This window comes from Zootoca vivipara, chromosome 17, assembly GCF_963506605.1.
Source record: "Zootoca vivipara chromosome 17, rZooViv1.1, whole genome shotgun sequence".
Lineage (NCBI taxonomy): Eukaryota > Metazoa > Chordata > Lepidosauria > Squamata > Lacertidae > Zootoca > Zootoca vivipara.
This window is the reverse complement of record NC_083292.1, coordinates 5,074,482-5,100,531: the sequence shown is the minus strand read 5'-3', so window position 1 is coordinate 5,100,531 and position 26,050 is coordinate 5,074,482. Positions and strand designations below refer to the sequence as shown.

The 26,050-nt window shown below is 43.4% G+C and overlaps 1 protein-coding gene across 2 annotated transcripts in view; it reads right to left on the bottom strand.

Annotated features, from left to right (window-relative positions):
* Nucleotides 1–1,060: 1,060 nt before the first annotated feature.
* The window catches only part of SETD1B (SET domain containing 1B, histone lysine methyltransferase), a 58,721-nt gene continuing 33,731 nt past the window's right edge, over nt 1,061–26,050 (bottom strand). Inside the window, exons 11-18 of one of the 2 annotated variants that reach the window (XM_035098986.2) lie at nt 25,233–25,356; nt 24,045–24,527; nt 20,248–21,810; nt 17,594–17,760; nt 16,420–16,551; nt 8,255–8,374; nt 7,068–7,205; nt 1,061–5,614 (exon numbers count right to left, since the gene is read on the bottom strand). In XM_035098986.2, coding sequence (XP_034954877.1) covers nt 5,441–5,614; nt 7,068–7,205; nt 8,255–8,374; nt 16,420–16,551; nt 17,594–17,760; nt 20,248–21,810; nt 24,045–24,527; nt 25,233–25,356 — 2,901 coding nt within the window. In that variant the 3' untranslated portion in view covers nt 1,061–5,440. The remainder of the gene's footprint in view (nt 5,615–7,067; nt 7,206–8,254; nt 8,375–16,419; nt 16,552–17,593; nt 17,761–20,247; nt 21,811–24,044; nt 24,528–25,232; nt 25,357–26,050) is intronic. The other variant, XM_035098987.2, reaches the window with a different exon arrangement.

Genomic DNA, 26,050 nt, shown 5'->3' with positions numbered 1-26,050 from the left:
TTGGAAGCCGCCCAGAGTGGCTGGGGAAACCCAGCCAGATGAGCGGGGTATAAATATATTATTATTATTATTATTATTATTATTTATTATTATTTATTATTATATTCAGTAGCCTGAATAGCAAAATCGATGTTCAAGACAGAAGTAGCAGCAGCAGGCTCAGGAGAGGCCTCAGCTTTGCAGGAATAAAAAAATATTGAGGGAACAAGACCAAAATGGGGAGAAACCCAAAGTAGCTTGGTGAGGACTGAACAAACCCAGTGGTCCCCAGAATGTTTGGGTGGAAAGCAGTGGGGAGTCTGTCTGGAGCTGGGTGCTCTGGAAGAATGCGTGGCTGGCTGGCATCCGAAACGGAGAACTCCACACCACATTTTATCGCAGGCAACAATAAGAGAACATATTGGATCTGGTAAAAAGGTCCACCTGTTTTCCTCACAGCCAGATGCTTCCAGGAAGTTCGCAAGCAAAGCGTGAGGGCAATGGTCCCTCTCCTGTGCATGGCTGGCCCGGGATATTCTGAATGACACAACGGACAAGAAGGCACCTTGCTGCAGCCCCAATCCCTGCACTTCAGCAGTTGCTGGTGGTCAATGTCCTCCAGGGCAGCAAGCAGGCTGAGACTGAGGGCAGAGGTTAAGCCACAGGGCATACATGGCTCTACTTTCCAGTATCTTGCCACTGCTCTGTCTCATCCCAGCTTGCACCACTGTAGCTTGCTGCCTCACAATAATTTATTACTTATATGCCACCCATCTAACTGGGTTGCCCCAGCTACTCTGAGCGGCTCCCAACAAAAAAAAAATAGTAAAAACACAACACAACCTTGCTTTTGCCTCCCCCTTCCCATGACTAATGTAATGCAAGTATCTCAGAAGCCCATGCAACCTCCGAGTCATTTCCAGAAGCTCTGCCATATGTGAATCTTCTCTTTGAGAAAGATGCATGTTCACACATCACATCTTTGTGGATATTTAGGTATTTTCAAATACCATTTTCTCTTTCTATGTGCTTCAGTCCTCAATAACAATTCCTGGAGCCTAATAAACCAAACACACAGCTCTTCTGTAAGAAAAGTCAGTATATTTATGGTTTGCTTTATAAAAGTTACTATAATACAATGGTACATAGTATTCAATTCACAAAAAAATTATGAACAAATATTTACAGCATGACATGCCCACAACAACAAAAACCACGTTCTTCTAAACAAGGTATACTGAAGACGGAGAACAGAACAGTCCCAAACTTATACAGCTGTTCAAAACAAAAGGGAACAACAGGTTTAAAAAAAATCCCAAATCTCAAAAGCAGAGATTTAATTTTGTCTTTTTTTGTTTTGTTTTAAGGAACATAAAAAATAGATGCCATTTATTGCAAACCATTTTCCTTGCCCCTTTTAAAGGAGCTTTTTATTTTTCACATTGCGAATTAAAAACTGATATTTTTTACAGAATTCAGGTACAAGGACTAAGGTTTTGCCCTCCACAGTGTTTCATTTTAAGAACTAACTCCCAAATTAATAGTATCCTTTGTTCCCCACCACTGCCTTGTCCCAGAAGCTCCAGTGAGGTGAGAGCTTCATGAGAACAGACAAAGCTTCGGGTGAGCAGGACTTGACTTTGCTGGTTCACGTGGAGCAACAGAGAAGAACTGGAGCTCCAGACCATGGCTAATGCAATTTTCTTTTTAACCTCTACAAATACTACGTTGGTAATTGAGAAGAAACGTTATAAAATAAAATAAAATTGCCAGGGGAGGGTCAAAGTTATAGATTTGCTTAAATACACTTTAGGTTGTCATTAATAGACTATACACATTTTCTTGTCTGAAATAAATAGATTTTGCACATTAAGGTATCAGAAAGGCAAATTTTCAAAAAGCCTTAACTTGGCAGGGTTTTTCTTTTAAATCTTCAGCTTCTTAATGCTTCTAGTTTGATCTATGTATTTGACAAAAAAAAGATATTTTGTACAGAATTTACATTATACATAGCTTGACACAAGCTGTAAATGGTGCCAGCTCTCCTTCCCCCACCCCAATCTTCCACACTCTTATTGAGGTCTTGGGCTGACAATCTTTTAAAAAAACAACTCCAAACTACAATAGTCACTTTTAACAAATTATTTACATGCTTCTGAAGTACAAAGAAAACAGCCAAAAACATACAAAACAAAAATCAACATGTTTCTACAAGAAACAGTGTTTGAAGAGAAGAGTTTGAACGGCTGCTATGCACAGATGATGTGTCCATTTTAAATGTCAAAATTTCATCTCCCCCACCCTTTAAAAAACCTTTTATACAGAAATGCACTGAAATGATCCCTGAAAATAGGTCACAAACGACAAAACTGAAACAGCTCTCCGTCAGAGTTTACAAATTATTTTCTCCCCCATTGTATTAATAAGCTGCTTTGACAATATAAATATCTGTCAGAGTGAGACATCACTGGCTCCTTCCAAGATTTAATCTGAAACTGGAAACCAGAGTCAGGGAAAATGATTGTATGAAACCAAGCAGGCTGGGATTGAAAGCACAGGAAAGTTCATTTCTATTTGCTAGATAATACCAGTGTGAAAACTCAATGAAAGTCAAGTTGAATCCCACCCCCACCTTGCCCTGCCCTCCATTTGGAGTGAGTGAGTCAAGGCTTGTGGGTGGGCTGACGAGACTTTGGCACTGCTATTGGGTGGCTGGGGTCAGAGTGGAGACTTGTAGGATCAGGATTGTATCTCTAGAATTAGATTGGAGCCGTTATTTCTTCCAGAGATCTGCCTCTCTTGTTTTAAGGAACATAAAAATTCCCCCCTTGTTTGGAGGAGGGACAGAAGCCTTTGCCCAAAAATTATTTCCCTTCAATGCAGAGCCTTTCAAGGAACAAGAGAATAACCAGATCTGAAGCAGTCATAATTTAAAATTCCAACCACGCTTGTGTATATGAAAGAAAACACTTCTGAAAGTGTGTGTGTGTGTGTATTTGTGTGTGTGTAGTCACAACTTCTATGCCAGGAAGTTGCTTCAAGTTCCAAGCTAAGGCTATCCAGCAGAACCACGCTGATACGAGTAGCTTTAGTATTGCTGTACTTCCTTAAGAAAACAATTTGCTTAACGCACACGAAAATATGCAGGGTTAATCAATACACATGCCCTCTCCTACATTTCCAGCTGGTGTTTCTGCAGGAGATGCGAGGTTATACTCCTGGTATGAGAGAGAGTATGGGAAAGGGTAGGAGCCTGTAGATAAGGTAGCTTGCTTACTATGTTCTGTGTTACATGAAATGGATGTGGCGTTCTCAAAAGGTTGGAAGCATTAAAAAGCCACACCAAAGACATGCCGAGGAGAACCTGTAAGAAAGCAGGGGGACTGGCAAAAGAACCAAGATCACTGAGAACCTTCTGCCCTCCACTTTTGGACCACAATGGGAGTTGTAGTCCAAAATAACAGAAGAGCCCCAGGTTGGGGAAGGCTGGGATAATCTAACCAACTGCACAAATAAGTCCTCCGTACTCAAGGGCCAGAGTTTGTTCAAGCTCCTCAACCCACAAGGCCAGCAGAGCTGATTTGCCCAGAAAGACACACCAGGCTTCCTTCTTTCTTTTGGCTTCTGGACCTCAAAGGGCAGAAAGCCACCGACTTTTAGATGCTATATCCAGTAGGATATAACTAGAAGAGGCTTGCAAGCAAAATTCCACTGCCTTGCTATGGAAGCCATCAAGACCACACACAAAATGCCAGAGTAATTAGGTGTGGGTGCTGTGGGGAGGGGCAAAAGACCTGACAGAGAGTATCTGTGCATCTTCTAGTTACTATTTTTTTCTCTGGTAAATTAATTCTTAGTACAGCCAAGTTTAAAGTCCAGTAAATTTAATCCAGGAGCAAAAGACTGAGGAGTACTGAAGATGAGCATATATTTCAATTTTTGCCCAACTCAACAGTCTTTTAACAGTTTTGAGACATTCTTTTTTTTTTAAGGCACACCCCACACACTTTTCTTGCTACAATGTTTGCTTGGGTTGTAATAAAAAAGAACACCCACTAATCTCTCTAGTGCAAACAAGCACTACATAATTATAGGACAGGCATTTGAGAATGAGGATGTAGTCAGACCAGGAAATCTGCTTGCTACTGAAAATAAGCTTTGACCACAAAAAGTGCTGCTTTCTCAGGCCATAAAACAGTTGCTCTCCATACACACACAAACATCCACACCCCGTAGGGACCCTCCCTGTCTTACTCAACCAAACTGAGCTAAATGAGGGCTAGGCTCTACTTGGGTGAGGGAGACAGGACCTGGTTCTTTCATCAGAAGTCTCTTCAATACCTGGGAAGGAAGAAACCTAAAAGATTGTCATTTAAGTACAAGAGCATTCTGCCAAAGGGTAAGGGATGACGAGGGTGAAAAACCAAGGAGATAAAAGCAGCCGCTCACTTGGGTAGGACAGATCTTGTCCCAGCTTACCCCCCACTTGGCATCTATCTGCACAGCCTCTATGCATTTGGAGGGGAGGGAGATGTTTGCCCTGGTTTCCTGTGCAAGCCTCAAGTGTGTGGAGGACGTATGGAAACAGGGCTTGGTGGAGCATACTCAGGTGCTGCCAAACCAACAGTTTCTACAGCATAGCAAGTGCTACAATAGAGAGGGAAATGGGGGGGGGGGCATCCAGCTCTGCTTTTAAAAAGAAAAGGGAAGTGAATTCATTATTGGGTTCCTAAAGCTATAGTTCCCCCTCCCTCCCCCACAAGGATCAGCAGTGTGCAGAATGCCCAGGTGGGCACCAAGGTGACATGATCAACCACAACCCTGATCCACAGAAGGGAGGAGGTATGTCCTTTTGTGCATCGCAGACCCAGACAGAATTCCCTGCCTGCTTGAGAAAGCCTCCACTTGACGTCGGTGTCCCAGCGCTTGCTACAGGCGATCCCAGCCACTTTCCATTCAACTCATGGCCTCTTGTCTTTAGTCTCTGCTTCACATTTTTTAAATGTTGAATGTCTTTCTCCTACCCTCCACAAGACAGAACTAATGAGTAAAAGGTAGCAGCATTTTATGGAGAGAGGAACGTGTTTAAAGGATAATAAGGGTACCTTGCTCTGCCCATGAGAGCTACACCATAAAGGAGCGAGCAGAGCAGGAGGCGGGGAGAAGAGAGAGTGTTTTGATTTATGGTGCCATTGGGTGATGGGGACTATCACGAGGGGTAGAGAGAGGTGGGGTTGTGAATCTGAAGATGAAAAGCACCTGCAGCTTGAAGAGTCTTAGTGTGCGTGTCTTCAATTTGCACTTCTCCTGACAGAAGGATAGAAAGTGCCATATAGATTCCCCTGTCTTTTCCTTCTTCCACCTCATCTCTTTTTTACTTCTTCTTTTTTTTGGCAAAAGTGCAACCACCCTCGGCTACCACAGTTTGGACACAGCCACCACGTGGCAAAAACCTTGGGCTTTAATTCAGGGTCCCTCTGCAGTTCTCCGAGCCACACAAACAGGGGATCTTTACATCCTCAATGGGGAATTTGTAGTCGTATGTAATTTCCTCGTTCACGCTGATGTACTGCTTCGAGTAGATGACAATCTTCTTTTGAGATTCCACGGTGATGACTTTAGCATAGCAGTTTGGCTAAAACAAAAGAAGCAGTTAGTTAAAAGCTTTGACTTAAAGATGTTGATTAGCTTGTTTAGATTTTGGACCCATCACTGTCTTAGTATGTGTGTGCATGTGTGTGTTCTGTGTTTCTGGGAAGGGAGGCTGAAGAAACAAAACAAAAAATACTTTCTAGCCACCTTTTAATATACTTGAGAAGCACATATGATAAGCACAGCATGAGACACAGAGAAATCTTAAAGAAGTTGCAAAGATCACTGATAAATAGGTATGAGGAGCAGGGGAGGGAAATCAAAACTGAAGACCAACATTCAGTCCCCTCCTTGCATAAGACAGCCTGAGCGTGAGGATTGTGGGAAACAGAGAGACCCCTGGAGTGGGAAGGTCCACTCACCCACCCACTCACCCACCCACATGGACTCTGTGATGACAGTTGGGAGCCACCAGAGGACACAAAAATGAATTGGGGAGTGGGAGGTGACAAGGGCCTGGAAAGGGGAGACGCTGCCATGACCCAGGTGACGCCAGGGAGAAGCGCCCAATTTTGAATGGATCTCTCAGGGCCATCTACCTGCCCCTGAATGCAGTTGATATAAAGCCAGAACACAGGGTGAGCCTGTGGCAAAGCGGTGGGTGTCTTCCATCCCTCTGCACATGGGGATGAGGCCTTGCCACAACAAGACTGTGGACTTGGCAGCAGCAACTGCAGGGAGAAAATAACCAGGACCAGGGCTGCCCTCAGCAGCTGATAACAGAGACCAGAGGAAGAGATGGTGCTGGGGGTGGCTGTGTTGCTTCCTGGAAGCTTTGCTTTGATGACACTCCCTGCCTCATAGGTGGCCAAGTTCCGGATTGAAAAATCCGGGATCAGCAGCGCTGCGGCACCGGAAGTCGCTTCTACGCACTTCCGGACATGCGTAGAAGCGACTTCTGGCGCTGCGGACATTTTGGAAATGGGCACAGCGGCATCGGAAGTCGCTTCTACGCATGTCTGGAAGTGCGTAAAAGCGACTTCTGGTGCCGGCGCGTCACTAGAAGAACATGGCCGCCGGCAGGAGCTCCGTAATCCGGGGAAATACGGGGTATTTTGCCATTTGGGACACCTGCGGGAAACGGTAAGAAAATACGGGGGGTTTCCCGGGGAAAACGGGATACTTGGCAGCTATGCCCCGCCTGCCCCTGCTAACAACAGCTCTAGTCTGGATAGCAGCAGCAGCAGCTACAGTGAGATCAGTGACAATGGTGGCTCCGACTGCTTGGGCAGCAATGGAGGAAGCCCAGATGCAGCCCTGTTGCCACACCACAACCGGACCAGGCAGGGCTGGCAAGGGGAGCGAGCAGAGCGCAAAAGCACTTCTCTCTCTCTCTGTGTGTGTGTGTACCTACACACCCTTTCACATTTAGTACAGGATTAAAGTCTGATGCCCCCAAGTGAGTGATGGAGCTTGTAAGGCAAAGTAACACTTACGTTGCAACTGTGGTTAATAAACCTGGCGAAGTTTCCACACTTTGTTGCATCTATAATCGTGTCGTGGTCAACCCTGAACATGTAACTGCTGCCAATGCCTTCGTCCTCATACCGCTTCTCTCGCATGTCAGCAATTACCTGCAGAACAAGTCAAAGGTCACAACAGCTACCTTCCAAGAGCAGCCACATTAAGAAAGAGAGAGAAGAGGGACTAAACCAAAGAGGTCACACCTCTCAGAATTTTGCTGCTCACCATTTTAAAAAGACCCTCCATGGCTGAAAGTAGAAAAATTTCAAAAGGTAAACACAGAGAGCAGCATTTTCACAGGGCTACTGGCACAGGAGAGGGCAATAAAGCTGACTCACAAGTTGTGTGCATTTGACTAGTGTGGTCGCAGTTGTATGTGCTTGGCAGCTGGCCAGAACTCAACCACACAAATTAAACACAGCAAGGCAGACAGCATAAAAGCTCTTTCCATGCCAATCCCATGCAAAACCTTCCCAGAGCCCAGTGAGCAGGACTGAAGCAGCCGCTCTGGACTGCAAAATCTTGTAGGGCGGCACCCCATCCACCCAGCTCAGGGTTGCACAGCAGCAGCTTCTGATTAGACCTCACAGAACTCTCACAATTTCTAACAGAGGTTGTGAGATCTCACGAGAGTTCTGCATGATTTGGTGAGATTTCGGGTGAGGGGCAGCACCTTCCTGTTTCACCTCAGGTGTCAAACTGGGGTGGGCCACCCATGCTGGTAAGCAAGGCAGAAAGCTTAAAAGATCTCCACTTTGCATGGGGGGCAAGGCCCACTTGGAAAAGTAAGGGTGGCCGAAGGGGGCAGTTCTGGGGTTGTCATTGCTGCTGTACAGAACAACACATGTATCAGACCTTCAATCTGGAAATAAAGCATTTTAAACTTACTGAACAGTGTATGGTCTGTTTATTGCCAGAGGGGCAAAAAGAAACAGAGTGCTGTAAGTGGAATAAATGAGATAGAAGGGGAACAGTATTGCCTACCTGCAGGCTGACATGGGGCAACACATTCTGCCTCCTCGCTCTGCTGTGTGCGCAAGGGGGCTCAAAGGCCACATGGGGCTCAGGCCACTCCTTACAATCCGCTCTATGGGTTAGAACTCTGAGGTTTCAAGGAGCCAGCCCCATGCCAAGAGCCGTGTGGCTCCTCCCCTCTTACCTGCCGAATATTCTGCCCCACATACTCAATCACCATCTCGTCAGCAGCAATGGGCTCCATTGCAAAGAGTCCCCAGTCGTGAATGTGACTCTTACAGAATTTTAGCTTTTTCTTCCGGAACTGTGTGATGGGGAAGAGAGACAAGAAAAAGGGTGCCTGTAAGACATTCGTTCGAAAACCGGCACAATGCTGGAGCGGACTGAGGACAGCGGGGCTTACAACCCAGCAACATGTCCTTCAGCAGATCCATTTCTAAATAAGCCAAAGCCACGTTTTAGAGGCTGCTTCGCTTGGGCCATGGTGGCCAGTACCCCTTCCTGCCACACTTCCTATTTTAATGCTACTTTATTAGAGTAACAGAAAACAGAGAGACATCTAGAGTATAGAGCAATGGCACAGTCTGTAATAACTGATAAGGAGTTACTTGAAGAGAACAGGCAATCTTGTTTGATATAACTTGTTCTTCATAGGCCATCCCCAGGGTGTGAGGAACTGTTTTAAAGTCAACATGGTAAGTCGGAACAAAACTACAGTCATGAGATTTCCAAAGTCATTTAGATATTATTTTTTGCTATTTTATTCCCTGCTTGTGTAAATAAGAAAACTGTTGGTTCAAACATTTTTGTCCTTTCAAGATTTGCAACCAAGATGATCAAGGGTCTGGAAAGCAGGCCTTATGAGAAATGGTTGAAGGAGCTGAGTACATTTAACCTGGCAAAGAGGAGACTGCCATCTTCAACTATCTCAAGGACTATCATATGGAGGAGGGAGCAAGCTTGTTTTCTTCAGCTCTGGAGGGAGGGAGTCGAACCAATGGCTTCAAGTGACAAGAAAGAAGATTCTGACTAAACAACAGGAAGAACTTTCATTTCGACAGTGGAAAGGATTTCCTTGGTAGACTCTCCTTCCTTGAAGGTTTTTAAGCAGAGGTTGGATGGCCATCTGTCATGGATGCTTTAGCTGGAATTCTTGCATTGCAGATGACCATTGGCTTCCCTTCCAACTGTACAATTCCACAGTTCTATTATTTTGGGTGAGTTTTTCATTTAGGGCCCCTGCCACACTTTAGTATACAGTACAAATAAGTTGAATTGGAACCCCTTTAAATCTCTCCAGATTTTGGCAACCATCACTCTACTTGCCACAAATGTATCGCCAATTAAGTTTTATTATGCAATTCCAAGTTTTCTTCCATAACTAAATGTAATGGTGCCAGCTGAGGGGTTTTAACTATTTGTTGTCCAGCTTGTTGTTGTTTAGTCGTTTAGTCATGTCCGACTCTTCGTGACCCCATGCACCATAGCACGCCAGGTACTCCTGTCTTGCACTGCCTCCCGCAGTTTGGTCAAACTCATGTTTGTAGCTTCGAGAACACTGTCCAACCATCTCATCCTCTGTCGTCCCCTTCTCCTAGTGCCCTCAATCTTTCCCAACATCAGGGTCTTTTCCAAGGATTCTTCTCTTCTCATGAGGTGGCCAAAAGTAGAGACTTCCGGTGAAGGTGCGCTAGCGAGTGGATCGGGTTGAAAGAGCTCCGACAATAGCGGAGCGAAAAACTGCAGTTAGTGGGAGAACGGGGGGCGTTTGGCGCCCGAAAACCCCCCACATAGAAAGGCAGAGGTACGGGGCCCCTGCCGAGATAACAAAAGCGGCGTAGAGTGGCGGAACTCTGTCGCGGCACCCCTAAAAGGTGAAAGCGGCGGAGAGGAGCCAGACGCGACTTCGGCGGTAGCGGCGGTAAGAGCAGCGATCGCTACAAAGTAACTGCAGACGCGGCGCCCCAGAGATCCACCTAGCAAGCACCAGAGCTCTTCGGCTGAAGGAAAAATAGGAAATTCCGTCCCGTGAGTTGGAGGAGAACATTTTAAAAGGGCTATAATTACTGCACGGGTCGGGGGGAAGAGTCGAAGGAACTTTTTTAATGTGTCGCTAGAGACTTGCGATCGATAGCCCTGCGGATCGTTAGTAAAATTGTGCTTCAGACCACGGACTGATTACGGGGGGTAACAGAAGAGCGAGGAAATATATAATATAAAAGGAATAACCCCCAAATAACTGAGCCAAGATCTTTGTTTTAACTTGTTTCAAAATGGAGACTTGGAGGAGTGCCAGGCTCTGCTAAAAAGACTCTCATTGAGCAGAGAAGAGGAGGGGGAAGAACGGAGAGAAAGAGGAGGAGGAGAGGGGGGAAAGCGAAGGCGACGTGACAACTCACACGGCTTGCACAGCTAGGATTACAGCTGAGAGGTGTGGGAGGGAACGCTGTGACCTGAACTGTTGGCAAGCTGCCATAAAAGAAAAAAGATCTGTGTCGCTGGAGAGCTCCCCCCCCCCACTCTTGTCGCTGATCCCTTCTGAAGCAGACTGAAGCAAAGAGAATGATTTTCTAAAGGTGGGAGAGGGGACTCCCAAGGAAGAGAATAAAGGGGAATCTGTCAAACTAAGGGACTTAAACTAACAGAAAGCATTTGAGAGATAGACTTAAAGGAAGGAGATTGTACAGCAGAGCATGCCTTTGAAAAAATATAAAGAACAGCAAGGGTCTGCGACAACAATGGCAGGAAGTCAACAAAGGAGACAATCTATGACTACACCAGGTGACAACGATGCTCTGTCGGACATAAAGGAGCTTATAACAGAAATGAATAAGTCTATAAATGAGAAATTAGACGCTGTGGAATACAATCTCCAATCTAAAATTGAAGGAAATTCTAAAATGATCGCAGATCTGTCTGGCCAAATAAAGGAACTGCATGGGAAAAACAAAGAGCTGGATAAAGCGGTTAAGGACTTAAGTGTTAAAATGAACAAACAGGAGGAAGCCATAAAGAAAGTGACAATGGAAAACAAAGAAATGAAGGCCGCAAGAGAAAAAGACGAAGAAGAGGAAAAAAAGAGAAAGAAGATACAGGAGGACTTAGCGGACCAAATTGCGCTTCTGGAGATGAAGCAAAAAGAACTGCATCTGAGGATGAGAGGCGTACCGGAGACTGCGGGTGAACAAGTAGAAGAGAAGATAATTAAAGGACTGGCTGAATGGCTGCAAGTGAAGGAGGAGGACTTAGCAATGGATATTGAGAAAGTGTACAGAATAAGAATTGATAGAGCAAAGAATATTAAGGGGCCAGGAGACTGCATGTTAATTTTGAATTCCATATTTCTGAAAGATAAAATCTTCCAAAAGAAAAAACAGGAAAATCTAACTATAGAAGGAAGGACAATAGCTATATTTAGGGAGATACCCAGAAGGTTCAGAATGAAAAGACAGGCTTACAAAGACTTGACAGAGGCCCTAACAAAACAGGGTATTTGGTTTGCTTGGGAGTATCCCGAGGGGCTCACCTTTGTATTTAAAGGTAGAAAAAGAACATTCCGATCGGTGGAAGAAGCGGAGAGATTCTGTAATAGAAACAGGAAAGAGCTCTTTAAGGAAGGGGAGGAAGGGGGAGACGAACTTGAATGATTGAATGGGAGATTAGCAAAAATAGTCTGAACTGATAATCTGATCTGTTGAATTTTCTTCTTTGTAAGTTTAGGTGTACAAGTAACCCTGAGAGTAATAGCAGAAGTGCCAAACTGGATCATAACCTCTTCTTTAGAAAAATTCATTCTACTTTGTATTAAAGTTGTTTCGAGAGAATAATCTGCCTATGTAGAAATATTTTTTAGAAATCTTTTTTTGTGTGAAATTTAATAAAGTAATGGATCTTAATATTGTTTCTTGGAATACCAACGGGTTAAATAATAAGTGTAAACGTAACAAGATAGAACGCATATTGAAAAAGAATAATTGGAATGTTATTGCGCTCCAAGAAACCCATATTTCTAAAAAACACGAGAGAATATTAGTCAATAAAAGATTAGGAACGGAATTTTTTTCATGCAATAAGAAAAAGAAAAAGGGGGTAGTAATCTATGTCAGACAAAATATCAAATCGGAGAAATTATTTCAGGATGAGGAGGGTAGGATGGTGGGAGTGAGACTAACTATCCCAGATAAGAATGTAGTAGTGATAAATATCTACGCGCCAAACGGTTGTAAAAAAGATTTCTTTAAAAAATTGGGAGAAAAGATGGGAGAGTATATTATGGATGAGGAAATAATCTTATTAGGAGATTTTAACGGGGTAACACAACCAGAACTAGATAGATCAAATAGAAGGGAAAGGAAAAAGGATAGAGGGAAGTTACCAGAAAATTTTCTAAATCTGATTAAGAATTATGAATTTGTAGATATCTGGAGAAGGGATAACCCGACTGAGAAGAAATTTACTTATTTTTCCCATGCTAAAAGATCAGCATCTAGAATTGATATGATTTGGCTAACACCTGGCTTAATTCAGAAAGCAAATAAATGCGCAATAATGATTAAATCAATAACTGATCATAACCCAATTATGACAAAAATTAAAGGGAAAAATATGAAATTTAATAGGTGGAGGATGGATGAGAGGATTTTAAACGATGAGGCATTTGTAAAAAAAATGAAAGAACTGTTAAAAGAATTCTATAAAAATAATATTTCAGAAGAAGTAGATATAACAACAGTATGGGATGCGGGGAAGGCCTTTGTTAGGGGACTGTATATCCAACAAAAGAGCAGAATAAAAAGAGAAAGAGAGAAAAACATAGAAGAGATAAAGAAAGAAATTGGTAAGAAAGAGGAAGAATTAGTTGACGATCCAAATAATAAAGAGTTGGGGGTGAGAATTAAAATATTACAGAAGGAGCTCTCTGCATTGATAGGCCAGGAAATAGAAAACAAGATTAAATGGGCTAAACAAAGAAATTTTGAGTGGGGAGATAAGACGGGGAAACTATTAGGATGGAAATTAAGAAAGATCCAAAAGGAAAGGATAGTTAGTGGGATTAAGGATGGTGAGGTAAGGTTAACAAAAATAGAAGATATTCAAAAATGCTTTATTAAATATTATAAAAAATTATATGATAAAGGCAGGATAAATGAAGAAAAATTAAATAATTATTTCAGGGAAAGGAGGAGAGAAATAATCACGGAGGAAGAAAGAGAAGCACTTAATAACCCTGTGACATTACAGGAAATACATGATGCTATTAATAAAGCTAAATCAGGCAAGTCCCCTGGGACAGATGGCATTTCAAGCCAGCATTATAAAATTTTTAAAGAAGAATTAGGAGGGGTATATCAAAAATTGGTGAATGGTATCTTAGAAGGAGGCTCGGTGCCAAGGACGTGGCAGGAGGCATATGTGACTTTGATTCCGAAAGATGAGGAGGAATTTAAGCAGGTAGGAAATTTCAGGCCGATTTCTCTTCTTAATACAGATTACAAAATTTATGCGGATATCTTGGCTAGTAGATTAAAAAAGATTTTGGTCAGAATCATAGGGAAGAATCAGCAAGGATTTTTACCAGGAAGAATGATGTCTAGAAATATAAGAATCCTTTTGGATCTGATAGAATACCTAGACTGGACCCCGGGGAAAAAAGCGGGCTTTGTCTTCCTTGATATCGAAAAAGCCTTTGATTCATTATGTTGGACGTTTATGAAGAAATCGCTAGAGACATATGGCATAAATGGGAGATTTTTTGAAGGAATCAATTCGATATATAGTAAACAATTTGCAAAGTTAATTTTAAACGGGGAGGTGTTGGAGGAATTTGAGATAGGAAGAGGAACGAGGCAGGGGTGCCCCCTCTCCCCGTTGCTGTTTGTCCTGTCAATTGAATTCCTGTTAATTGATATCAAGGAAGACAAAGAAATTAAAGGAATTAAAGTTAAGGGGAAAGAATATAAGATCAGCGCTTTCGCGGATGATATGTTGGTAATGGTAGAAGATCCAGAGGAAACGATTAAAGGCTTGAGGGAAGTTCTAAAAAATTTTGAGGAGATATCGGGGCTTAGAATCAATGGGAAAAAAACTAAGGTGATGGTCAAAAATATAAAGGGAAATGAATTGGATAATTTGGAGAAATCTTTAGGATGGGAGATAGTAAAAAAATTCAAATATTTGGGCATTGTAATTGGCATAAATAATATAAATTTATTTGAAAATAATTATGGAAGAGTTTGGAAGGAGATTAAAAAGGATATTGACCGATGGAAAGATTTGAAACTCTCATTTTCAGGAAGAATTGCGGCAATTAAAATGTCAATACTCCCAAAGATGCTGTTCTTATTTCAGATGCTGCCTATAGTAGGTAAAAAGGAAATTTTCGATAATTGGAGGAGGGATTTAAGTAATTTCATTTGGATGGGGAAAAAACCAAGGATACAGTACAAATTGCTTACGGATATTAAAGAAAGAGGGGGTTGGGGGGTTCCAGATCTTAGGCTTTACCATGCATCCGCCTGCCTTTGCTGGCTCAAGGAATGGTTTGTATTGGAAGATGAGGAAATATTGACGGTGGAGGGATTTAGAAATACATCTGGTTGGCATACTTACCTGGTTCAGGGAGAGGGAAATAAATTTAAACAATTTTCAGATCATGTTTTAAAGAAAACTTTATTTAAAAATTGGTTGGAGTTCAGGAATCTATTGGAACCTCAAATCCCGTGGTGGGCTTCCCCACTAGAAATGACAGCAGTGGGAGGGAAAATCCAAAAGAGAAATTGTCTAACTTATCAAGACGTATTAGAAAAGAAAGGAGACCAATTAATATTGAAATCATATGAGCAGATTAGGTCAAATTGTGCTAGTTGGCTGCAATATATCCAAGTTCAAAGCCTTTTTAAGGAGCATAAAGTCAAAGGGTTCCCTAAAGGGAAATCCAAGATTCAGGAATTAATAATTGACAATAAGACCAAATTATTATCCAAAATTTATAAATATCTTTTGGAATGGGAATTAAAAGATGAGGAAATAAAGTGTGTTATGATTAAATGGGCACAGGATCTGGGCAAACCAATCTATAAAGTACAATGGGAAAATTTGTTTAAGAGAACAATGAAATTCACGGCCTGCGAAGGAATCAAAGAAAATATGCTGAAAATGCTTTATCGTTGGCACCTCACTCCGGATAAGATTGCCAAAATATATAAAAATACCGATAAAAATTGTTGGAAGTGCAGTAACAGGATAGGGGATTATATGCATTGCTGGTGGGGTTGCATAAAAATTAAAAAATTTTGGGGGGAGGTCTATGAGGAATTAAAAAAAATAGTGAAAGTCACTTTTAAAAGAAAACCGGAATATTTTTTATTAAGTTTGCTTCCAGAAAACCTCCCTAAGGATAGAAGAGACATTTTTCTTTATGGATGTGCAGCAGCACGATTATTGATAGGTCAGAATTGGAAAAAGGAAGAGGCACCAGGGGTAGCAGATTGGCAGATAAAGCTAGTTGAATTTATGAATCTTGACAAAATGACTGCCGTAATTAGAAATGTATCGAAACAGAAATTGATTAAAAAGTGGGAATATGTGGAAGAATATTTTAGGAAGAAGAATATCCAAACGGAGTTAAGGGTCTGTTTAGGTTAGAAGAGAATAGGGGTTTTTTGTTAAAAGAAGCAAGTGAAAAGGAAAGGGATTTATATTAATATGATATAAATGGAGAAATGACAACGCAAGAATATAGTGAATAGGAGAAATAAGCGACACGTTAAGAGTTGGGAAGTGGTTTTATTTTCATATTTGTTGTTTGGATTTTGTGAACATATAATTTTATTGTACATGCTTTTAAAAATGATTCAATAAAGTTTACTTTTTAAATTGAAAAAAAAAAAAAAAAGAGGTGGCCAAAAGTATTGGAGCCTCAGCTTCATGATCTGTCCTTCCAATGAGCACTCAGAGCTGATTTCCTTCAGAATGGATAGGTTTGATCTTCTTGCAGTCCATGGGACTCTCAAGAGTCTCCTTCAGCACCATAATTCAAAAGCATCAATTCTTCGGCGATCAGCCTTCTTTATGGTCCAGTTCTCACTTCCTGTTGTCCAGCTACTTTTCTCAATTCTGGGATTTTCTTGAAACATCACATCCCAGAATTCCTGCCACCCTTCCAGCGTTCTCTCAAAGGGACTTGCAGATTCCTTCTGCAAAGCTTGCCCCAAGACCACAGCAACATGACTTTAATCCTTTCCTGCCATTCCTCTATCAAATACTTCTCACTTGGGAGGCAGACAAGTTCACTGACCAGCAGGGGTTATAGTAAATGGAGGCTTCCAAGGGGGAAGCTGCACAACTTACCTTGAGCTGGTTGAATTTGAGCAAGTCACTGTCACAACTGCCAGGTAGGGAGGACAGAAGCCTGCGTTGCTCGGATCTCCTCTCGGAGCCAGCCCGGGTGGAAACATGCACCTGGGCAGGGATGCTCATTCCCTGAGGACCAACAACAGGACAGCATAGCAGTTAGCAAGCAGGTGAGCAGAACTGGCCCCAGGCAGGTTTAGCCTCAAGGCTGGGGTGAACTCAGTGACACAGCATCTGCACACTGAGAAATATTTTTGCTCAAGATCCCAGAGAGCTGCTCAAAGATGGCAGACTGGCCCATAGTCAAGGGGCAGTGCAGCCCTTGCTTATCCTTCAGAGGGCACCAGGCTCAATCCCTGGAGCCTGAAGGAAGAGGGAAGGTGGAGAGGAAGACCAGGGCTGGATGCCCATTGCCACTCACAGGAGTCAGTAGTGGGAGAGGTGGAGCAATGGCCTGATGCAGTATAAGCCAGCCACACACACACAACAACCTGGCGCCCTCCAGATGTTTTGGGCTATAACTCCCATCATCCCAACACAACACAACCATGTAGTGGTCCAAAACAACTGCAGGACGCCCAACTGACAAAAAGTGGTGTAACGTAAATTCATATATTATTGATATATTATTGTTTTTTGCTGACTTGATCATAAGGCAGTTGCTTATTAGGCAAAAGGTTCCTGCATTGCAGGCAGTTGGACCAGATGACCTTCATGGCCCCTTCCAACTCTACAATTCTATGATGTTATTCTATATAGAGAACATTCTATTCTTTTAAGTTAGCTAATAAAAATATATTAATCCTATTAAAAAAAATTAACCCCCATACTAAATGCTCCCCACCCACCCACCCACAAGTTTGTCCTGCTGCCTTTCCTAGCTCTTTTTCTGCTCCACTCTTCCGGCAAGGAAGAACACACCCCAGCTGACCTGCCTGCCACATTGTCCCATTTATACCCCCTAACATTTCATATCCTGCTTGCCACTTTCTCCAGACGGTTACAATTAATTCAGCAACTCAAGGGTGCAATTCAAATGTCTTTTCTGCCCCAAAACTGTAAGAGGGTTCAAGTGGACTTCAGAGAGGAGGGAGGGAGGTGCTTGCAGCACTCCCAGCCAGACACACAGAACGGGACAGCAAGGAGAAAGAAGAGGGGCCCCGTCCTTTACCTGCGTGTCGCCAGGAGGCTCCTCAGCAAATGCACGGCTATTATTGAGGTATTTCAATTTGTCCTTCTTGTCGATCTTGTAGTAGCCCTCGCTGCGGGCACAGCCTGTGACGTGCTCCCGCATCCCATCGTCCCGTTTTTTCTTCTTTGGAGTAGAAAAGCTGGTTGGTGGACTCCTTGTTAAGGAAAAACCCAGGAAAGATGTGGGCTGCAAGGCCCTGCAATTATGCCGGCAAAGCTTGCTGGGTCCTTGGCCCTAAGACAGAGATGGGCAACATTTTCTAGCCCAAGGGCCTCCTTGCCACCTGGGCCACTTTCTGGGGCTGAATACCAGTGGTGGGCAGGGCCAGAGGGAAAAGTAAGTGGAGAAATAGGTGTGGCTTTTACCTTTGCAGAGTCTGCTACATTCCAGCCACAAGAAAGTCGGTAGTTTCTCTCTCTCTCTCTCTCTCACACACACACACACACACTCCTCTCCATCTAGGTAAGCATTAAAAATTTTCATGATACAAATATATAACAAACAAGTGAGTTAAAAATCACAAATGGTAAAATGATTGCCTACCTAGGTGTGTCTTCAATACCTGGTGGAATGCCAGTCCCGATGGGGCCTCTTGTTCTTCAGCAGAGGGGGCATTCCACAACATTGGAGCCACCAGAGGAAGAGCCCACCTTGGTGCTACTGCAAGGCTAGCATCATCCAGCCATGTCCAAGCTAGCTGGCTGGGTATCATTTGCTGATCTTAATGCTTTTACCTGGCAGTGGAGGGGAAGGTGGATTTCCAGGCATTAGAGAGAGAATCTCTCCAATATGTATTTGGCAAGGGAGTGGAATTTCCCGTTTTCTCTGTTAGGCAGATCACTATGTAACAACTGCCAGACACAAAGCATGTAAAAAGTAATCTTCCATTCAGCCATTGGCAGAGGAGCATGCAAGCCTGCTAAGACTGCAAACTCATCAAGTAGAACTGAATTGTGCCTGACAAAGAGTTCTGTCAAATGCAGAGGGTTGCATACTATTTTTTACTAAACAAAATGATACCAATAGATGGTACTAAGCAAATGGTTTTAACTTAGCGGTCTGCCTTTATTTTTTCATTATTATTATTATTATTATTTGGGGGGGATGTTGAATTTGTGGGTGTTTTAATTATGTATGGAATTTATAATTGATTTTAAACTTGTAAACAGCTTGGAAGCCATTGTGGCATGTTAGTAGTATATAGATTAAATAGTAGTAGTAGTAGTAGTAGTAGTAATAATAATAATAATAATAATAATAATATACATACCAGAATAACTATCTACAATGTTTAAGAATTAGTAGTACTTTCAAAATAAAAGATGCCGCACTTGCATATTACTAATCTTCACCTGTATTTTGAATCAGTTATATTATTCATCACTGTTTCGGTTGCTACCATAACAATGCCTTAGCAAAAATGATTTATATATCATCGTCATCAGCACCATTCCTTTTCTAAATCTGCAGACTAGGAAAAGGTCTGAACGTCTGGTCAAGTTTCAGTGCTCCCAAGGAGGTCAGCACTTTAAATAGGGGTTTTTAATCTTTCGCTTTACTATGAAACAGTCAACTCAATTGGCAGAATTGTTAAGTAGAGCAAGAGGTTTTGCTGTGGTGTGAAACAGGAGTTCAGCACACTCCATGGGACAAGGGAAGACTAACCTCAACAGGATGATATCAACAAATGGGATATATATTAGGAAGTTTGGGGGCTTAATGTCAGAACTGCTTTTTGAGCCCTCCCCCAGGCCGTTGCACAGAAGAACCTTGAAATTCTGCAGACGTGGGTAGTAAGAACAAAAACAGGTTTCCATGCGCTTGTAGAAGCTACAAGTCATGTAAAATTTAGCCCAATATTTCAGAGCCAAAAATACATTTTTATCTGATGACTGCAAATAATAATTACAGCAATGCCCAATTCTTTTTATGTAAAAGGCCCTTTATAAGAATGTAAGAAGAGCCTGCTGGATCAAGCCAACCAATTGCCCATCTAGTCCAGCATCCTGCCCACACAGTGGGGAACCAAATTTCTGTAGGAAACCTGCAAGCAGGACCTCCTGTGGTTTCCTGCTATTGTCTTTGACTGTAGCTATGGCACTGTCAGTTACGTTCAGGGTGTCCACCTTTAGAAACAGGGCCTTGCCCAGTCAAGGGGGTTCAGGAAATGCTGAGCAGCCTGCTCATGAGTTACTGATTCTGCTCCTCTTACACAGCTCCTAGAGAGGAATAACTGGGTCCTTTTTTTGGCCAGGATGGTGGTCCAGGCATTGCTGAAGAGACATGTTTTCTGAATGACATTAATAAATAGGAAATATTAAAAAGTAGTCAAGTTTGCTGTTTTAGCAACTAAACTTAGAAAGAACGCTGTGGACAACAGTGCATTAGACTAAGTTCTGTTTCTTATTCCACTTTTTAAACAGTTTCTGGAACTGAGCTGCTATTACCATATGCAATGTATATATTTCCATATTTTTTCTGCAATATTGTTAAGGCTTATTGCTTACAACAAAATTACCAACCAAGTACTGTACAGCAATGCCCAATAAAACCAGCTCCTCGAAAACAATACGTTCCCAGGGAAGCCCAATCTGGTAATCCAGCAAAAAAAAGAAAAAGGGAAAAAAGGATATCAGGATGGTATACCCAAAGGGTATCGTTGAGCCAGTCCATGCCATTGTCTTGCTGCAACAAGTGATCATATGTAACACACAGGAAATGGATATCCTCTTCGTCAATCCCCCCATTCCAAATGTCATATAAAATGGTCATCTCCTCAAACTCAGAGCGGGGCCTGAAGTGATACTGATGAGGGGAATACTCAGGGGAAGGAATTGTTGGAACATCCTCTGGCCTCTTTTTCTGTCGCCTCCACTGTCTTTTGGATTTCAGGTAGGCCTCTTCCTCTTTCAAGTCCTCGTTCCACTGGTTCTCCAGCTCCTTAAAGGGAAGCTTCTCAGCTAGAACATCTGGGGTGAGCTTGTCATGGAAGCCTTCATTCCGGAAATCCAGGGTCACTGCTTCCGGATCTTTCAGGGCATAGAAAGCCTCTGGGTGGCTACTCAACAAATCTTTGCTCACAGCACTTTCAGTCAAGACAACTGGGATTGGAAGAAGAGGAGGTTCAATGGGCTTGCCAGAATAGGCATCCAACATAGGGCCCAAAGGAGAGGATCGTTTCGGGCGCCCTGGTTTCCTTTTGATGGGCAAGACAGAAGAGGGAGTCGGAGGCAGGAGAGGAGGGGAAGCCACAGAGACTTCTGGGTAGGGCAAAAGGGGCCGTGCCTCTGTGGTATACTCCTCTAGAGGCATCTTTGAGTCCACAGAAAAGCTCGGGAGAGCAGCAAGAGGTACTGGCTGGCTAGGGGGCAAGTCGAGATGTGCAAGGAAAGCTGGGACAGGTGGACTGGCAAAGGGAATGGGGGAGGGAACACTGTTCATGCCAGCCAATAAGGAAGCACCAAGAGGTTCTTTAAAGACTTTCTCATCAGGTTCGTCTTCAGAGGGCTTCCTGCCTGACGAAAGGCAAGGAAGGGTAGCACCAGGCTCTGGGAAAGTTGGGGTGAAAGTGAAATCCCTCCCAGGAGTCCGGGGAATGCTGCCACTGTTGATCCCGGGGGACTGGGATGGGTAGGAAAAGGGGCTTCCTGGGACCTGAGGGGAACTTAAGGTCAAGCTGCTTCCTGTGCGAGGAGCGTCATTGCCAGGGGTGGCTGGGACACTGTCAGTGCTCTGGGACTTGGAGAAAGTGTGAGAGCACTTGGCTGCAATGTCCCGTCCAGGAGTCCGAGGGAGCTCTTCTTCCAGGGCTGGTTTGGTCATGCTTAACTGATCTGGGAACTGCTCTGGAAGGAGGAATGGCTCCTCTTTACTAGATGTGACTGAGAGGAGGGGAAGCGAAGAGGGTGGCACCACACTGAGTGGATGCCCAGGAGACTCCAAGTGACCCTGTCGCTCTCCCCCGGGAGTCCAAGGGAGACGGTCCTCTTCCTCGGCTGAGCGGGACGGTTGGCTTTTTGCTGGGGCTTCAGAAATGTTATTGTCCGGCTTGGTGAAAAAGGAGGTACTGCTGGCCACAATGTCTCCAAAAAACCCCACCGGTGTTGGTGGACAGAGGTTTTCTTCATCCGGACTCTGTGGTTGTGGGCTGACCAGCGCCTGAGGCTCCAGCTCAACATCGGGTTCAGACTCCTCCTCTAGAAAGGAAAACACAGAGGAGCAAATGACACACCTTAAGGAAACACACTGTGGTCACAAAACTGCCTGAAGACTGGAAGGGCATTTACCCCAAACATCTGGGGCTGGGAATGGAAACAGGATCTATACAGGCAGTAGTGGCAGAGAGGTGGCAGACTGAAGGATGTTCACAAGCATCGAGGTAAGAACCCACTAGCAACCCCCTGCAAAGCTCCACTAAGTCTTCAGGGATGCAGCTAACACATTTTCAAATTCCTGTCTACACTCAGAAGGGCTAGAATCGTGCCATTAAAAAAGCAAATTTCATGCCTGGTACCCAGTTCTCTATTTGGGCAGTCAGCACAAAGTGCACACAATCCCAATTTTCAGCAGTTTTCCTACATCATCTTTGCCACCACATAGTTACAAACCCAGTGGACAGAGAAGCCAGGCTGAACAAGGAAGTGAGGTGGGGGAGGAGTTAGCAGCCAGCAGCAGTAGTTCTATTTAGCTGACTTGTGAACAGGGGCATTTGAGAGGGCACTTTGGGGATGAAACCTGGAGTGCTTTCTCATGGGGCATGCAGTGGGGTAGGAGAGCTGAAAATAATGCCAATATATTTCACATTGGACAACCAATGTGCCCCTTGGGTTTCAGATAATACATAGATAGATGAGTCTTAAAAGCCCAGGACACAATTTTTTATGGCTTTCTAACAGCTATGGTTGCTTAGTTTGGTCAGATTAGAGTGATACACTTCCAGAGTTAATGCTAAATACATTACTTCCAGTAAATGAGCCACCATATGATCGGACTTGTGGTCCTTTCCCCTCTCCTACCATGTGCTTATTCCCTTCCTCTTTCACAACAAATTGTGAGTTACCATTACATTTGAAATGAGCAAACCATTGTTTATGTGCAAACCACATAATTGGAAACCATGGTTCTATAGCAGAAACAAGCCTGAAACTCATTTGCATAAATGCCAAGCCACATTGCTACATCTGAACTGAGTTCATGTCTAAAAAAGAAGCTGAAACAACTATTATGAATTAATTGCCATGTCGCTGGAACATCACAGCGCTATCAATTACTTTGTTTGGTCTTAGAACTAGAGCTTGGGTGATATATTGATAAATTGTCTGAAACTGGTATGGGGTTCAGATCACAATACTGCTTCCAAACGATCTGAGCTGGCAATACACTGCACCAGCTCAAATTGCCTGCAGACAGCAAAGGTGCAGGCAGACAGGAGGAGCACCTTATCGGACTCCATCTACCTGCTGGGCAATGTATCTCAGCTGCTTCTACCTCCCATAAGGTGGGTAGGAAGAAGTAGCCAAGATACATTCCAGAGTCAGACATCATGAGATATCAGCATATCACAGTATTTAGTTGCTGATATATCACGATGCTGAAAACCAGATATTGCCCAGCCCTGCTTAAAACTAAACGTGGAGGTTGAAAAGCAGCCACTTGTATTCAGATCAGGAACTTGAACAAGAAACCCTAAGAATAGGGCTAACAGAGGCCTTTAAATCAAGATGCTGTTGAAACAGACAGAATTTGAAACCCGGACAAGAAAAAGTAAGGCTGCTTCTGATGTGATCCTGTTCAGCCTTAAATCCCACAAGCCACTCCCACATCAGCACGTGTGCCCAAACTTTATTTCAGAATGAGCTACACATTCAGCTGCTCTGTGATTCACAGGCCTTTCTGGAGCCAGGGGCATTTTTCCACGACAGGTTCTGTACTCATGCAAGGCCTTTTATCAGCTTTCCTCTCCAAAGGTAGGGACTCCTACTCCAGGAGGAAAGGCAGGAGCAGACAAGCTTCCAGAACCCTTAAAGGTAAAGGGACCCCTGACCATTAGGTCCAGTCGTGACCGACTCTGGGGTTGCGGTGCTCATCTCGCGTTATTGGCCAAGGGAGCTGGCGTACAGCTTCCAGGTCATGTGGCCAGCATGACAAAGCCGCTTCTGGCAAACCAGAGCAGCACATGAAAACACCGTTCACCTTCCCGCTGTATTTATCTACTTGCACTTTGACGTGCTTTCGAACTGCTAGGTTGGCAGGAGCTGGGACCAAGCAACAGGAGCTCACCCCGTCACAGGGATTTGAACCGCCGACCTTCTGATCAGCAAGCCCTAGGCTCTGTGGTTTAACCCACAGCGCCACCTGCGTCCCTCCAGAGCCCTTACTCACCAGATATTGGGAGGAGAGAGTTTGCAAAACGGTCAAAATTGCCCCTCACCTGGCACACACACTGGTGACACCTGTAGCTTCTCCTCATGGGCTCTCTCAATCACCACCAGCACTTCAGCCGCAGACTGCTGGAGGAATTCCCCACTTTCTTCCTCTGCATGCTTGACTTCTTCCTTCGGCTCCTCTCCTCCTGGCATCAAAGGCTCCGGAAGAACTAGAGGAGTCCCTTCAATGTAATCGTCCACTGGAAACAGTTCCAGGATGGTCTCCTTCTGATCATCATCTTCAGCCTCTTGAGTGAGAGACTCAGGGGCCAGCTGGGTAGGCAGGGCTTCTGTTTCTTGCTGTAGAGACACTCTTTCTTCATCTTCCACCTGCTCCTCATATTCCTCTTCTTCTTCCTCTTCCTCTTCTTCTTCCTCCTCCTCGTCTTCATCAGAATCAGAGCTCGTCCCAAATTCTGAGGATTCCTCACTTTCATCAGATGACTCAATCTCTGCTCCAGAGGAGGCAGGACTTCCCACATCTTCTGCTGGAACACAAAAAACACATTTTGGTCGGGACAGGCAAGAGAAATTAATTAGAAGCATAAGATTTCCATTTGCTTGCGCCCCCCCCCCCGGTCACATATCCATGCTATAGAGAGCTCCCTAAATCGTTATAAAGCCATCTGTTCTGGCTGCCACTGAAATGGCCCAAAGCAATGCACTGTGTGAAAACACTTTTTATCCTGAATGTACCATAGTTTACCTGACAGTACATAGAAGGTTCAAGGTTTTTTTAAATGTAGGAGTAAAAGAAGAGAAGCTGTCTTCTCACCATACAAAATTTTACCTGCCCTTAGTAAATTTTTATCTCAAATTAACAGCCCTAACTTCTTGCACTTCTTTTCGTAAGAAAACGTTAACCTCCCCACTTTTAATTTCTGTTGCTTTAAGTGAATATTTCATGTTCTGCATTTCATTCTTACTTTTAGGTGGGACACCTAGAACTGCATATAGCATTTTAAACTTGAGTGCCTGTTAAATTATACTAATATATGACAATACTTGCTGCTTTATCTTCAATCCCTTTCAGGATAGCTCATGAAATTGAGCTTGCCTCACACATTGCAGGAGGTCCTGCTGAGCTTTTGTTCTAATGAGCACCAGTTAAATATTACCTGGAGATTTGGACAATGCATCAGCTAGTCAAAACCTCAAGATTTCATTTACTTAGGGCTAACAAGACATCATACCTTCTTCAGAATCTTGTTCCTCTTCCTTTCCACTTGTTTCTGCTTCAACCTCTTCTTCATCGTCATCGTCATCGTCTTCATCTTCTTCCTCCCCTTCCTCTTCATTGAGGTCTTCCTCCTGTTCCTTGAGAGAGAGGGCATTTTGAAAGTGCAACAAACACTCGTTTTTTTTGCAGGTGGGGGAGCATGTTGACTGAGGGCTTATATTATTACATAAGAAAGAAGTCCAGTGCCATCATGGCACATCTGGTATAATGTCTAGATAAAAAGATAGGCTGGTGGACTCAGGACATGCAACATGACACTTCTTTACAGAGTGGAAGACACATTTAAAGTTTTTTTTAAAAGGGGGGAAATAAACTTCAGAAATATTTCAAAACTCAGAAAAGCAACACATACGAACATATCCAATCAATTGTAGTTACAGTCCACAAAGGGATATCCCAAACAGGGCTGGATTAACCATTAAGCGAAATAAGCACATGCTTAGGGCATCAAGGGAAGGGGGCACCACAAAAATTATCCATTGCCAGATTTTTAACATTAATGGTCACAAATTGCTCTGCTGAGCATCTATTTTCTCAACTGAAGTGTATTAAAAATCCCAACAGAACAACTATGCAACAAGGCAGGCCGGATGCCTTATCTTTACTAGGGATAGAAGCAGATGTGTTACATTAGATTAGTTTTTAGGATCTGATCAAAGACTTGGACATCAGAAAAAGCAGGAAAAAATGTTTCAAATAAAAAGTGAAAGTATACAAAATAAACATTATTTTCCATCTTAATGCAGGTTTTGTTTCATTTTGAAAAATAAA